Genomic DNA, 15639 nt, shown 5'->3' with positions numbered 1-15639 from the left:
AGGCTTCTGGGTGACCAGCCTGTAGCGAGGGAAGAGGAGCGCCAGTGTGTAGTAAGGGACACGGACCAGAGAAGACGAACACGGCGTTAAGCAACTGCCATTCTGTCCAGAGAGTGAGAGCGGTATTTATTTTTCCTTCCACGTGTTCGTTGTGTGTGCACCGTGATCGCTGACGAGAGCGTTCTTTTTCTCCGGTCGAAACAGAAACGCGGAAGAGAAGAGATAATGGGCTCCAATCCGACGGGAGTGAAGCGGACGGAGGCACGGAGCGTCCAGGCACTCCATAGCCCTCGGTCTGACGGCACGTCTGCGGCTGGATTCCCCTCTCTGTTGGTGTCTTCGAAATAGGATTTGTCTGCTCTGTGCACGTCGGCGACCGATGGTGCCGTCTCACAGGAAAGAGCTGCATTCTGTGTACTCCCGAGATCCTCTTTTTGGCAGGATCCTTTCGAGAGGGGTCCGTTCACCCTAATGCGAAGAGACCGTCGTTACATAGAACGAACAACCTGACTAAAGGCGATTCCTTTTCCTGCCGACTGTCTCCTATCCGTGACCGGAGCTCGCTCTCTGTGGCCTTTCCACAAGCAGGGGCTCCTCGTTCACCATTATTAGTCACTCAAAATAATGCGAACACGAAGTAGGGAAGAGCAATGCCTCGTCCCCGCAGGACATTATGGCTGCAGAAGAGCCCGACTTATAGCTGCAAAAATGTGGGTGGGTTCTGTATGAACGCCTACATTCGATCCGCAGGGTGTTTGTCACCCGACAAAGGCGAGAGCCTGTCCTCAGGGGAACGCCGAGGCAGTGCGAGAGGTGGGCGGCTTCTTGGGCCAGGTTCTAGCAAAAATGCGATTCGCGAGTGGGGCGGCTCACCGCGAGACGCTCCCCAGAGTTCCCTAGGCGTGTAGGGGCGAATACGCGTGCCTGCTTCGGATTGAGAGAACGCTCGCCTCAGTGCTACCTAAAACGCAGCCGAGAGTGCTAGGACGTCATTTTCGCGTGGCCTCGCAAGCACAACTGTGTGGCCGAGAGAAGTGGAAGAGCACAGACAGTCCAGAGAGGACCAGACTGTCGGCAGTTCGCAGCAGACCGGGTGTCCGGGATTGGCGACGGCACAAAAGTAAACAAAAGACCTGGTTTGGGCCTTGAATGACGGAACTGCAAAAGGAATAACACAGCGGATTCTCCCGCGCCCACACAGTAAATCAGGGCTTACATTGTTTTCACAAGGTCGCGAACTTCGAGAAAAAAGATTCCTCAGAGCTGGAAGAAGCAGGAAGGCAAAAGCCAGGCGCTCCCTTGCTGCCTGAGGAAGAGGCACGCCATGACTCGAGAACAAAAACCAGCGAGTTGTTACCAGCGACCGCCAGGAGCGCAAAAGTGGAATGCGCAAGAGTTGCCTGTCAAATCCGTGCGTTGCCTCGACGCAGAGAGGTCTTACCCCAGAGGGCGAGCTCCGGGGAAAGTCACTTCTGCCCCGACACCGTAGCAGACGGTGTTCGAGTCCGAGTTGCACGAGACGCGCAATGTCTTTATCGCGTGGAGCATGCGTCAAGACAGGAAAAAGCGGCTATCGCAACAAGGAGAGGTATTCGAATACCGATCCCTCTCTGGACCGTCTCTCGCTTCTCCACCTCGCCTGACTAGCTTCATGGCCCTTCCTAGGATCTCTGGTCTCTTGCTGCCACGTCAATCGTGACTGAACTTGGGCGACATCTGCCGACAAGAATGGCTGCCATTCTTGGGGTGTATCTCCGATTCCCGCACGTAAGCGGCTTTGTCCCTTGCCAGTGGCCATCTGGTTAGACGCCCCACCTACATGCAAGGCACCGCGTATTACCTAAAAAACACGATCGTCTATCCACTCACAATCCATTAGCAACATCAAAATGGGGGCATCTTTCCCTCCTGTCTCCATGGCCTGTGGCGTTCAGGGGATGCAGCGTTCGGTCGGATCGGCTCTTTGACACAAAGGACGCTGACCGCTTTGCCTGATTTGCTCATTGCACATGGTGCAGGATTGCTCCTCTGGACAACATTTTGTAGTCAACGCGATGTGCGTTCCCCCGTAAACACACGCCCTCCAAAAAGGATCAAAGGGACGTTGTCTCCCAGCCCCACCTCATGGGAAGAACCGTCGGACGCGAGACAACTGAAGCTGCTTCGGCTGGCGAGCGCAATGTGTTATGGAGCGTACGAGAAAAGGGTAGAACTGGGGCACGCTAACTCTTTTTATTCGTCAGCCGCAGGCGTCTTCGCATACGAATCTCAACCGTCCGTGTCGTCAGCGGACGGGTTAACATCCCTTTTGCTATAGCAAAAGCGTAAAACCAACCGCAAATTCCCATGAAACATCGCGGCCGAGGACGGCAGAGTCGCATGGTCGAGATTCAAACCGACCCGGGGAGCATGGGCTGCAGTGGGGGCACAAGCGAAGTGCTCAGCGGGTGAAACACAGAACTTCTCGATTCCACGGAGAAGCGGGGACCTTCATTGCTGTAGACAGTTGGGACCAACTCCGGCTTGGCTGCTTGCTCCCCGCTCAGCAGCAAGACCGAGGAAGTTGGTTCTGTATCAGCGGATGGCCTCAGATCCCTGGGAATTTCCAGCGATCTGAGACTGACGATACAACGAATTTTAAACGCCCGAGCGTTGTTCTCGAGGGAGAGACCTTCGAGAAATGCTCAGGACCGCAAACAAATGGGTAAACCCCCATCTGTCTGGAACTCCGACGGTGCAAAACGTCAACCGGATGGGAGCTCGGGGCAGCACTGATGGGGGTCCACTCTTGGAGACTCCAGATCCGGACGGTTTCCTCAGGACGCTCCTCAGGGAGCGAAATAGCTAGCGAAGAGAAGGGTCGCTGTACCCCTTGTGAAAGGATTGAGGTCGAGAAGTTGCTGAACGAGTCTTTTGTGCGCACCTTTGATGCGGCCTCTGCATCTTTCCCAGTCTTGAAATGCTGTGACAGGGGCCGCATATGTGTGTGTCTCTCTGAAGTCTTGGTGCATTTGAGCGAGGACACGCATTCGCTGGCCCGGGTCACCAACAGTCGTTCTTAAATCGAAAAAGACGTCACCACAGAGCCACTGGAGCAATAGCATTCCAACCATCCAGGCGTCGTGCGATTTGTCAACGACAACATGGTCGTCTGGGGTAACGACGGCGCAGTAGGCCAACCGTGGGTCGGTGTAGGCTGACATCGGAATGTCTCTGCAAGGAACAGTTGTGTCGGATCGCACTACGCTCTGGAAATCCCCCAGGTAGAGTTGCCCATCCTGCCCGATAAGCACATTTTGCGGCGTTATATCGAGATGCACCAAACTCAACGTCTCCAAGTTGACGGCAAGTTGTAGGACTCGCTTTAGAACGTAAGCGTCCAATGATGGTCCACGGTTGCGCTTGTAGATAATACAGAGCAGATCACATAACATTGTAGGCATCTCCGAAGCAAAGTTCAGCATAGCATTTCCATCAGGATCCCTTGCCAGTGTGGTCCTCTGAGTCGCCACTCGGCCGAGTCGCATGGGCAGCACGAAGCCCCATTTCCCGTCAATCCCCTCCACTTGCCGGGCGGCTGCGGAAACCAATGCGACTGCGTGGAGTTCCCTTTCCAACTGCTTCCTCAGCAACAGGTCGAGCAATTCTCCCTCGGTCAAGTGAGGATATTCTACCTGCTTTTTACGCAGGTTCACCACGGGGAACCGTAACGCTACGCGCGAACGAGTGTCCGTTGAACGATGCGAAAATAGCCGCGACAAAAAGCGGGGCAACATTTCACGATGGGATGGCAAAGGTGTGAAAGAGCTTTGCACAGCCTGGACGACGATCGACGAGGTTCCTGTGCCGAGAGTGCGCTCCAGATCGTACACGACGGGAGAGCCGCGCGCAGAGTCGACAAGGACTCGCAGGATGTCCAGCGAGAACTCCAGTTCAGCGATAATGCTGCTAGATAGCAGCGCACGGAACGTCGAGGAGGCCCTCGATTGACGCTCTTCGTTTGGAATTCCTGCGGCTAAGCGGCGGAGGCTTCTTCTGGCTCTTCGATCGGTAGCTGTGGTGGCCACAGGGATCGGCGTCGGCTGGTACAACGCGCTCTCCAGAGAACGTTGAGGCACTTCGAGTCCGTCGTCGAGAGCCGGATTATATGCATGGAGTTGAAGGTACGAAGGGGATGCACTCCCAGTGCCTTCCCCAAGCACGTGGCTGTTGAGCGTCGCATGGTTCGCGGAGTCCAGGAACCGCCCGATGTCTCTAGGCGGCAGCCGGTCAACTCCGTGGTACGCGAGACCCGACTGTGGGTGGCAAGCAGCGAGGCGAAAAAGGAACCCAGTCCAAAGGAGCAAAAGCCTGTCACCGTTAGGGACCATCTTGGCAAAGGATCGAGATGAGCACAGAGTCTTTCCTCCCGTAGTGCATCACGCGGCGTCTGGAAGACACAACGTGTCCCTGTCGGTGCGCCAAGGTACGTGCCACTGGTCCGCACCATCCGCTGCCTGCTGTTCGCCCAGCTGAAGACATCCGGGTCGCCAACCAATTTTTAGACCACTATCATTCAGGGATGCACTCTCAAACTCTTCAAATCCTTCGCCGGAACGCAAAATTTGCTCCTCGCGGCACGTGAAGCGCGCATGACGCGACGCAGGCCAGAGGCCTAGAAGACTTGAGATGCGCAGCTAGTTGAAGACACGCGCGGAGCTGATTGGTAAATTCAGGGCGGAAACAGCGACGCCAGGGCCGGAGTGCTAGCGCAGCGGCCAGCCGAAACGGGTCGCTCTGCGCCCGTGAGCTCTCTCTCGGCTAAGGTGTCGAGTCGGACGGAAATCCAGTTGGAGCGGCGACACCAATGCACGCCGGCGACAGCGGGGATCGTCCTGGCAGTCTCGCAGGAAGGGTGCTTCCCTTTTGGTTTACCAACTGGAGCCGCACACGCACCCACACCAGGAAGCGAGCCAACAACCGAAAGGCGAGACCGCCCATTCACCGATCAGTAGCCTCTGGATTTAACACCGTCAAACGAGTTGGGTTTCTGTGGCTGGGGGGAACACAGCTGCGCGCCTGGAAATTCCTCGGCCAGTGCGTTTACAGGCGAGAAAACCTGGCATCTGACAGGGTTCTAGATAGGCGTAACGAGGATTACCGCCCGTCTTACCCGCGAGAGAAACGAGTGCTCAGACCGCAGTAGGACCAGTGCCAAGGGCCGCCTTGGCACCCTGTGGGGTTCGGTGACAGACACGGACGCCTGGGCTGGGTATTTCCCCCGATCCCTCGCAGGAGTGGAGTTTCGGTTGGATCCAGTGCCTCTTCTCCGCACACACAAACGGCAATCGCTTTGCAAAGAACAGAGGCGAGCAGGGACCGCGCACCCTGGCCTCTCTCTCTCTGCTTTCCTGCCGCCGCCGCTCGGGGTGCCCGCAGTGGCGCGCAGGATGCGACTTCCTCCCGACACACAGTTTCGGTTAACCTGACGGAACAACAAAAGAGGAAGGCCGCTTGCGCCTTCCTCCTTTCCGCGGCTTGTGCGGTTTCCACTGTGCCAAAGCAAAGGCTAGGTTCCCGCTAGCGTCCGTTTCGTCCAGGGCGGCAGGAAAACCTTTTTTTCCGTGTACGGTGTGACGAGAGCGGAGGCTCACGTGGCAGCCGTGGGCCGCCTCAGATGAGGTCTTCCGTTGTGAGATGTGTTTGAGACGCTACATTGCGGACTCGCCAACAGCCACGCGTTTCACGGCCTGGGGCGACCGCGTCGCTCTGCGAGGTACCCTTGCAGTCCTCAGTCAAAAATATATAACAGAGTGTCAACTGAGATGCACACAGATGGACATCAGTAATCCGTGTACGGACGTTTCTCGAATATCGTTGCCCACGGAAACGCGGTTGAATTCAAGTGATAAAGCGAGTGCGTGCAAGAGGCGAACCTTTGGACGGCTTTCCTACACTCGCTCTTTCGGTGTCCCTCCTGCTGTCCAAAACGGGCGAAAGTGCCGAGGCTCAAAGCGGAGAGCGCCGGGTGTCCGCTTCCCTCGCCGGCGTCTCTTTGTTCTCCACATATCCGCATGGGAACACTGAGGCGGTTCGGTGCTGCCTACAGGTTTTTTGACCCGCCGAAAACAGCAAACCGCAAAAGCGAACACTCCAGCTGCCTCCGACCACACAACCGCGTGTAGTTCGTGTGTCGCTTTCAGGTGTTTTCCCAGAACGCGACGTGAAACACAAACAGGGGGAGGACCAACACCGCCACGAGGACATGGCGTATACAGGGCGAAGGGCCCCAGAGTCTGCTTCGAGGGCTCCACGACAAAACGGAGAACTCCAACAGAAAACGGCGCAAACTAGACACGTCGACAGGAACACGCAACTTCGTTGGGCGGTTCGCGTCCTGCAGGCCCCACGGAAGGGATGTGAAACGACCAGGCAAAAACGCTAGGCACCTTCTCCCTAGGAACCGCGCATTCCAGCGCAACAGCTCTCTTCACACTCCCGACTGGTCTTGCCCTCGTGTGCGCAGTCGCCTATGATGGTCTAATTGCTTCAGATACCTATTAAGCTCTTCTGGAGACGGGCTGTTCGGGTGGCGATCGACAGCCGCCGCAGCCTGTTGCCACGCAGCCGACTGCCTGGGCTCCATTGCCGCCTGATTCCCCTGCACGTTCACAGGTTTGGTACGACCACTGGCAGCACTGACGGAGACACTGTTGATTTTGCTCCCAAAGTCTCCACGCCTCGCTTCTCTTCCTGAGTTGCCGTCCTCTGCCCGCTCTGCGTCGTCTTTGGGTGTCTCCTCCACTGGGGGCGGAACGAGCCTAACGGATTCGGCGCTAACCGGCGAAGTCGCCTGGGATTGCTGGGGCGTTCGTTTCTGTTCGTTCTCGGCGAGCAGCGACATGTACTGCCTCTCGAGGTCCGACGCCTTTCCCCGCGGAAGAAACCCAAAGCCTTCCATTCGCAAGACGGCGTTGCTGAGCACTCTCAAGCTGTACACGGCCTCTCTCCCGCGTTGCCGCGCGCCCGCCGCTCGTCTGTCTGCGCGGTCTCCCGCGGCTCCTGGCACTGTCTCCCGGCCGGCGCCGTTTGCAGCCATCGGCGCCTCGCCCCCGGCAGGAGACACTTGCGCGGTTCTTTTTTGTTGGTAGCGGCACCACTGCAGGACGTCCGCCGCACTCATGGCGATCGCCTCAGTGAAGGAGTCGAGAAAAGCGAGGTCGACGCCCCCGAAAAAACAGCGGTGCTTCGCCCCATCGTCCCCTTCACCGCGACGTTCCGCACAGGTCCCCCCGGCGGTGGGGGCAGCCCTCGGACAGGGTCCAGTTCTGCCTGTGGAGACACTTCCACCGAGGGACGAGCTCGGCGCAGCGGGAGAGGCCCGAGCCTCAGTGAACGCGTTGGCCCCTGAGGCGCGCGCAGATCGACTGCCGTCGGCCGCCGCTTCCGAGCTCGTCAGAACGAGTGCATGGACGTCTCGCAAAAAGCCGCGAAGCGAATCCGCGAGACACAGGAGCGGGTCCGGTGACAGGCTCTGCACGGCTGGCGCCGGAGGCAGCGGCGCAGCGCTGAGGACTTCCACGCAGTCTAAAATGCTTCGGACCTCGATTGCGCGCCACAAGTCTCTCTGCGTGGTGAGGGCGATCGCCCCGCCGCCCGCACACCGCAGCCGCCGCGTCAAGTCTCGCAGCAGCCCTCTTTGACTCTCCAGGGCGCGTTCGACGCTGGCGCAGGAAGCCCCTCCTGGGCCCGTGGACTGCGATGACGGCCGAGGAGCGAACACACCACCCATGCTTGCGTGGTACGAGGCGAGGCCGAGAGACGCCGACGGCTCCTTTTCGGGAGTTTGCGAAAAGTCGCAGGAGACAGCCCGGAGGAGCGAGCAAATGAACGCCGGGCTGTCGCACAGACACCCTGCCAAATCGAGGAAAGCGACCGACCGGAGTTCGTCTGCGGCCTCCTGAAGCTTCTCCAAGTCCCCGCGCACCTGCCTCTGTTGCTCCCGAGTCAGGCGCTCACCCAGCCAGCCGGGGTTGGGGTTCGGCGCGAGAGCGACGCAGAGCTGCTGCCGGAGGTCGGCGGCCATGGCGGCAGCCGAGTCCACGGCGGTTGTCCTCTCGGCGGCTCCCCACAGCGCCCCTGGACTCGACTGCTTCGCCATAGGTCTGAGGATGTGTGCAAGATTAACGCTCTGCGACGCGGCTCCGAGACAGCCGCCTCGGTTCCCAGCGCGGTCATCTTCTTCCTCGGAGTCTTGGTCGAACCCACAGGCGCCCGAGCCTCCACTGACGCCCCCTGAGGCGTCGCCCTGCGAGAGGCAGGAGGGCCTGCGCCTCGCCGCGTCGGCGGACACTGCCTCGCGCACTCTCGAGCCGGCCGGGCTCTTCGTGGCGTCGAAGAGCAGCCGCACTCGCGCCTCCTGCCTCAGCAGCAACGCGCGAAGCGCCGGCGAGCGGCTCTGAAGCACTGCGGCGTCCGTCGCTTCCAGGAACTTCCTGCGCATCTGCGCGTCCCCGGAGTCGCCCGCCAGCGACGCCAGCGAAGGCGACACCGGAGACGCGAGGAGCGACGAAAACGTTCCAGACGCGAGAGAGACGCCTGCAGCCACGACGATGTAGAATCCGACCTGGTCCAGAACGGCGCACGTCGACGGGAAGGTCGCGAGAGGAAACGCGTAGGCGAGACGGAAGAACTGTCGCATCTCCTTCGCCGTCAGCTTCGCCGTCAGACTCACCACAGGACTCTGGAGGCTTCCGGCCCGACAGCCGCCGTCGGAAGTCAGCGCAGCAACCTCGTCGGAGTACAGACAGTGCGGCACGCCGGGGAGCGGGCGTCCCAGACACCAGCCTCGGAAGCAGTTCTTTTCGGGAAGAAGTCCGAGGGCGGAGCTCTCCGATGTGTCTCTGCCCAGACCCGTGCGGGACACGAGCGGCTCACCGTTTTCTTGGAACGGGGCGAGGGCGGCAGTTCCCGAGCTGCGCGGCTGGCCGCCGCCCTTTTCAGCCGCCAGTTCCTCCGCTTCGCGCGCGTACGGGAAAGGAGGCAACCTCGGCGGGAAGGGCTGACGAAAGAAGGGAGGAACGGTTGCATCGCTCTCACGAACGGTCGCACTCGAGTGGACGCGGAAGGTGCATGCGTGGAACAGGGCCGGATTCGGGTGACTGTACACCTCGAAGGGGACGGCGGGAGGGACTTGGCGCCCGAACGCGAAGAAGGAGAACGTCCGCGGGACGGGCAGGCGCTGCCAGTTTTCCTCTTCGAGGAGGTGAAGAAGGGAGCGGAGTTCCTCCCGTTCGAGCGCGTCGAGCAGGCGCAGGACCTGTCTGTACAGTTCTTCGATGACCGGGCTCCTCGAAGGCAAGAGGGACCGAGGCGCCTCCCGTCGCCCTTCCTCGGCACGCCCGTCTCCTCGGGCGCCGTCACGCGCAGCCTCCAATCCGGCCGCCTCTTTCCGAATCCAGGACTTGAGGTGAGAGGAGACGCGGCCGTCTGTGCGGGAAACGCGTGCGAGAAGGTCGAGGGCCTCCCGCTCCATCTTCTCCACGCGTCCCTCCTGGGCCTTGTCGCTAACGCAGCACAGTCGACACCCGCTGATCACGTATGCGTACACGCCGTGGATGACGGAGACCACGTCGTTCACAGCGGGACACGAGTGCGCATCCGCGAGAGTCAAATGTGCCAGGACGTCGAGGACTTGGTCCTGGAGAGCGGTCCAGATGCGGCGGCGGTGCGCCTGCAAGCTGTGGTACACGTGAAACAAAAGCGAGACAAAGTGGAGACGCCCCGCGACAGCTGCCTGGCCGTTCTCGGCGCGCGCCTGAGCCGCGGAATCCGCCGCCACCTCGAGCGTCGTCCGCACGCACGCCTCGCCTTTCGCGGCATCCACCTCGCCCCGCGACGTCGCGGGCACTGCCCCGCTGTCTCCAGGCGCGGCTTCTCCCGCGACCGCCTGAGGCGAGAAGAGCGAGGACGGAGACGAGACGAACGCCGGGGACGCCGACGCGGCCTGAGCAGGCGGAGAGAGACTCTGCAGGTGCAGAGAAATCAAGTCGCTGTGCCAGGAAAGGAGAGAGGAGAAGCCCAAGAGGACGTCCATGTGGACCTCGAAGATCTTCACCAGACAACTGAGGGCGTCCTGAGCCTTCACTTTCTTGGCCAGGCGGCCGAGAGACGGCGGCGCTTCTCGGGCCTGCACGGCGGATCCGCGATTCCTGGTCTCCCCTGGAGAGACAAACACGCGCTCGCGGAGAATCAGCAGCTGCTCTTTTCGCTCGCGCCTCCACGGTCCCCCGTCGGCCCCTGAATTATTCCCCGGCGAAGTGGACGCACGGCCTTGCCTCCGCGACGGTCGGGTCGCGAGGCCCCGCTCCTCGCCTCCCTGAGCTCCAGAAGAAAACAGAGACGCAGGCAGAAAGGCGAGCAGGATCTGCTGGCCAGTCTTCTCCGCCGAAGCCACCAAGTGCCCCACCAGCATCTCCCCGATGGAGACAGACGGCGGCAACAGAGCCGCCGCAGCCAGCGCTGCAATGTACTGCGCCCACGGACACGAAGAGGGAGACGGCGCGAACGGCGAGACAGACGGCGAGGGAAGAGCGACAGAAAGCGAAGCGGGAGGAGGCGGCAGCGACTGCGACGCGCGTTCGAGCGCCTTGTCGATGGACCCGCGAAGCGACGTGAGCGAACCCAGCAGCTGAACGAACAGGAAACCAAACGAGACAGGGGTGCACGTGCCCGCGAGGACGCACGCGTGCCTCTATGCGTGTCTGCGGAAAGTGACGCGTGGGGTGGCGAGACGAGGAAGGAACGCGTCGGAAACCAGGAAACACAACACGAGCATGATGACGGAGGAGCGGAAGGCAACAAACAGGGGTGGGGCGCCCGCGGGGAGAAAAACTGGCGAGAGTCATGAAGAAGCGCGATTTTTTGTAGTCTTGAGGGCGTCGCTCACCTTTTCCTTCGCTTCCTGCATGCAGCGAATCACTCCCGCGTCGTTCGCGTCTTTGCCATCTTGCGGTGAGGCGCCCTCAGGCTCCTTATCCCCTCCCGTATCCCCCTCCCTCGACTGGACCCCCGGGAGGCGCACCTTGCCCCCGTGGGCAACGAGCGGAAGCGAGAGAGCCTCCACGAGCAGAGAAGCCGCGAGAGGCATGAGATTCTCTGCCTGACACTCCCCTAGTGCCATGTCCAGCGCGGCCACCTTCTGGATTTGGAGCAAAAGACGCAGGCGCTCCTGCTGCTCCTGTTGCTTCTTCTGCTGGAGGACCACTCGGAGAGACGGCACCAACAGACGCTGCCTGTACGCTACGAGAAGCTGGCGTGTGGCCGACGCCTGGAGATGCAGCGCCTGGAAATCCGCTTCGAGCTCTCTGAAACATGAGGAGAGAAAGAGAAAAGGATGACAAACGCGTCACAGGACGTCACACGCTGCAACGTCGCGCGTCCGTGTACTCCGAGCGAGAGGGAACGGCAGAACACTTGATCTGGAAAAGAAAACGGAGGGAAGAACGAACAGAAAGAACAGAGTGAAGAAGAACGAAGAGAAGAAGAACGGAAAGCCAAACAAGTGTTGGAAAAAGCGACACGCACGACAACAGAAAAGCAAGGACAGATATGCCAGCCCTGCGGATTTGACAAAAAGAGACAGAGAGGGCACCACACAACAGACAGAAGACAGCGGCTTCCGGGATCACGACAAAAGTGGGAAAACGGGGGGAAGTGAGAGCGGAGAGAAGAACAGCAGAACAAACGAGCAGAGCGCGGAACGATACAGCTGCACACGATAGAGTCAACCGGCAAGAGGCACACAAAAGTACGACACAAGATTGAAGCCAGGGGAGGGACGAACGTGAAGAGAGAAGAAGAGAGACGCACCTCAAGGCCTTGCTGCTGGAGACAAGCTCGCCTTGTCGACGCCTCACACACACCACGGTCTCTGCTTCCAGCTGCAGGCAGGAAGGCCGCAGAAACAACAGGATGGGTGAGAGGCATCTTGTCTTTGCTCCTCGCCCGGACGTTCTGTTTCTTCAGGACACGAACACGAGAAGGACGGAAGAAAACAAGGAGGAGACACCGCTCCGTCGCCATCGTCTTGAAAAGCGGACGGCGATCTCTGGCTTCTTTTGCCTCCTCACAGACCTTTGTGGTACACTCACAGAGAGGACCCCGACTGTCCGAATGGTGGTAACGTCAGCCACGTCTGCAAAGCATGATCCACGGCCCTTCCTCTCCTCCTGCTTGTCTTCGTTGGTCTCTTGCTGCATTTCTACGTATAAACCCTCTCTGCGCCCGTCGCAACACCTTTTGGAATGTCACGTTCCCTCCCCTCGGCGCCTTCGGTGTCGTTGTGTACCAGAAAAGAATGCACCAACAGGTAAACGGCGTCGAAACGTGTAGGTGTTTAATAGTCTCGGAAAGACCAGTGCACATCTGCCGCCGCATTTCGAGTACTTCGAGTCTCCTACGGGGCGAGATTCCGTCTTCCTTCTCTTTCTCCTCAGCGTCATTCTACGCCTGCTTTCTGCTCTTCCACCCCTCTACCTCCTCCATTCTTTCCATATCCTGATCTCGTGTGTCTCTCTTGTGTGGGGCCATGACCCCGCTTCGCACACCACGACAACATGGACGTAGCCGGTCCCGCTCTTTGCACGCTGGCGATGCAGCACAAACACTTGTGCTGCACCAAGTCAAGAAACAAAGAGCGCGATCTTCTGGCCGCCTACCTTGGATTTCAACACTTCTAACTCGTCAATCCGCGCGACAACCTGGTCCAACTCGAATCCCTCACTCAGCACATTTTCTAGTTCCCACTGGACACCTTCATCGTGTTGTTTTTCCCGCATCTTTCGCCTTCGTTCTTGGCCGCGCTCTCGCTGTCTTTGTAGCTGTTCCCACAACTCCGCTTCGTCGTCTCTGCGCCCATCGAGCGCGGCCTTCATTGCCTCTATCTCCATTTTCTTAATTGTCACCTCAGTTACGGAGAAAAGGCGCTCCTCTTGATCGGTGTCTCGCGCTGCCTCTGCTGGGTCTCCCGTCCTCTTGGTCGGTTGCTCCGACTGTCTGCACACCTCGTGTCCGCCCTTCCGCCCCTCGGGCCTCCCCGCTGTCTCTCCAGCTGACGGGGGCGGCGGGGAGCTCACCCTTCTACGCGCACCGAGAAAAGAGTCGTCGGGGCGGGAGGAAGGCGCGGGAGAAGGAAGAGGGAGTGTAGAGGAAGACGATGTGCGCTCACGCCCCGTCGGAGAAGGGGACGACGAGAAGCAAGTGCGAACCGAAGACGCGTCTCGGTCTCCGTTGTGGAAGGACGAAGCGACGGAAACGGAGTCGCGCCGGTTTCCCAGCTGACGGTCGAGTTGCTGGATGTACACTTGCGGCAGGAGATCGAGGGCGGACGAAAACGAAGGCGAGGGAGGGGTCGAGGCAGGGACAGAAGAGAGTGGAGACGACAGGTTTCCATTTGTTTCTCCTTTTTGGCGCAGCACCCCGGCAGCTCGAGGGCCTGCGTTCCTCCCCTCGCGAGAAGAGGGTGAGCAGTCGCCGTTTCCTTTGAAGTCGATGCCTTGCTGCAACGATGGTTCACCCAAGGCAACTTCGCCTCGGCGTTGCGTGGCACGGTCTTCGATTCTTTTCTGCTCTTCTCTCAACCCCTCTTGTGTCGCTCGGCCGTTGGCCGCACTGGAACTCGAGAGAGGAAACGAAGGCGAGGAAGCCGAGCCGGAGGCACTCGAAGACGACGGCATGGAACAAGTGGAAGACGAGGGAACGGGAGGGGCATGGAACGAGGGCAAGGGGCGGGCAGAAGACGAACATTCTTCCGGGCCAGAGAGGAGGTCTTCGATTGGAAACGGGTTGGGGAAAGTTTCATTTCCACTCGTCGACACAGAGTCCCTGTCATTGTGGGGCTTGTCAGCCCCGGAGAGACGGAAGCATGGCTCCTCCTCTTCCTCCATCGTCTCTCGTTTCGCCAGAGAGTGGAGTGGTGTGTTGGATACACCGGAAGGAGACAAGGCGAAAGAAGACGAGGAAGCGGCGGCAGAATCCGCTGCTCCATGATGAACAGGAGAGCCGGAAGAGGGAAAGAGAGGTGAAGCCATCCCCTCTATGCCGACCTACGTGTCCTGCACTTGCTCGTTCTCCGCGATGACGAATTCTGATTACAGACTCATGTGTCCAAATAAATACGTGAATACACATGTAGGGATGTTTCTGCTCATGAGCATCCATGCATTATATTGTCGTGTGTGTATATAGATAGGTATATATATGGGTGGAGGAGAAAAGAAAGCAACCACCGTGGAGAGAAGTCGTCTAGAGAAGTAGATCGTGCAGACTTTTGTTTTCCGCAGTTGTTCGGATGAAATGGCACGTATCCGAAGCCACTGGGCTGTTATCTTGAGAACGGCCTCGTCGCGGTCGTTCATCCAGCAGCAGGTTTTCCCTCTGAGCCGCCACTCAGGCGCACAGGGGGTCGGACACAGAGGCAATCGACACCATCAGCGCTCTGCGCAGAAGAACGGCCGATGAAGGAAAGAGGCCAGATCGAAAAGACACACGGTGCAAGAAGTTGCGGAACGCTACACGAGGCATTAGAACTATCGCGAAGACCTCCGTCTGGTGAGGATTACTTGGCGGTGATTAAAAAACGTACATGTCTCTTTGGAACTCCTCAGATGGGATCCGTCCTCAGAGAGGCGAGAGACGACTTCACCCCTAGGGAATCGGAGACAAGTGGTGTTTCCGCTTGTGCGTTTGTGGAGACGAACAAGACTTAGCGGGAAATACAGGCGCCGAGCGCCGTGAACGCGAAGCCAGGAACCTCGCAGCCCAGAAGCTGGACTGGAGACAAGAAATGAAAAGACAACCACGAAAAGAGATACGGGGTCAGGAACCAGCGCAGCGAACTGCTTCTATCCTGTTACGGTCATACGCCGAAACACGCCGAAAGGAGGTCGGCCACGCAACACTGTTGCCTCCCTCCCGTGGATCCCCAAAAAAAGATACCGACGGGGAGAGATTGGCCTCGGGTTTTCTTTTGCTCGTCCTATAATTTCCGAACAGCGAAGTAGGCGAGCCTGACCCGCCAGGAAAGACACCTCAAGGTCCGCAGAGGTCTGGACAGCGAAGAGTCGGTGAGGGATCGCTGGGGTAACAGGCTCGGTGTCGAGCCCCCGGGGTCTGCCGTCGACCTGCATTTCCTTCTGAGCAGACGGAGATGCCAGGAACACACGTTTGGCTCGGAAAAAATAAGCTCGGAACGCAGATTTCCCTTTCCTTTTCCCGACCCCCTCGCTGCGAAAAGACTCGCGTGCACGCGCAGCGTCGTCCGGTGTACGTACATCGAAGACAAAGGCGGATTCGCAGTTCATGGCCACAGCCGCCACTGCCTCAATTCGGGAAGGAAGATGGAGCTGACTGGGGTTGCCTGATTCCTTACTCGCAAAAATCAGCGCGGAAGAAGAAGACCCAGAAACTGGAAGGACACAGCACACGCGGCTTTTGCCGGCGCTGCCTGCAAGGACTCCTCCCTTTAGGTTCGAGACGGTTGATACATGCGGCCACGCTTGGACTGGAACTCGATTTCTCAATCCTCATGCCTCGCTAGCGACTGGAGTTCGAGGCTTGGCGCCCTGGCATTATGTGCGTGTACCGTCGGATTCAAACTTC

General features: G+C 59.1%; 2 protein-coding genes across 2 annotated transcripts; both read right to left on the bottom strand.

Annotated features, from left to right (window-relative positions):
• Positions 1-2828: 2828 nt before the first annotated feature.
• Positions 2829-4370, bottom strand: NCLIV_045585 (conserved hypothetical protein; the record flags this gene model as incomplete). Its single annotated transcript, XM_003884108.1, has 1 exon — positions 2829-4370. The coding sequence occupies one exon, from the start codon at positions 4368-4370 to the stop codon at positions 2829-2831; it is 1542 nt and encodes a 513-aa protein (XP_003884157.1).
• Positions 4371-6469: 2099 nt separating this feature from the next.
• NCLIV_045580 (uncharacterized protein) lies at positions 6470-13925 on the bottom strand (the record flags this gene model as incomplete). Its single annotated transcript, XM_003884107.1, has 4 exons — positions 6470-10669; positions 10928-11345; positions 11851-11921; positions 12699-13925. The coding sequence occupies 4 exons, from the start codon at positions 13923-13925 to the stop codon at positions 6470-6472; spliced, it is 5916 nt and encodes a 1971-aa protein (XP_003884156.1).
• Positions 13926-15639: the final 1714 nt, after the last annotated feature.

This window comes from Neospora caninum, chromosome X (genome assembly GCF_000208865.1).
Source record: "Neospora caninum Liverpool complete genome, chromosome X".
NCBI classification, from domain to species: Eukaryota; Apicomplexa; class Conoidasida; order Eucoccidiorida; family Sarcocystidae; genus Neospora; species Neospora caninum.
Note: the sequence above shows the minus strand (reverse complement) of the source record. Positions and strands in the feature narration are given on the sequence as shown.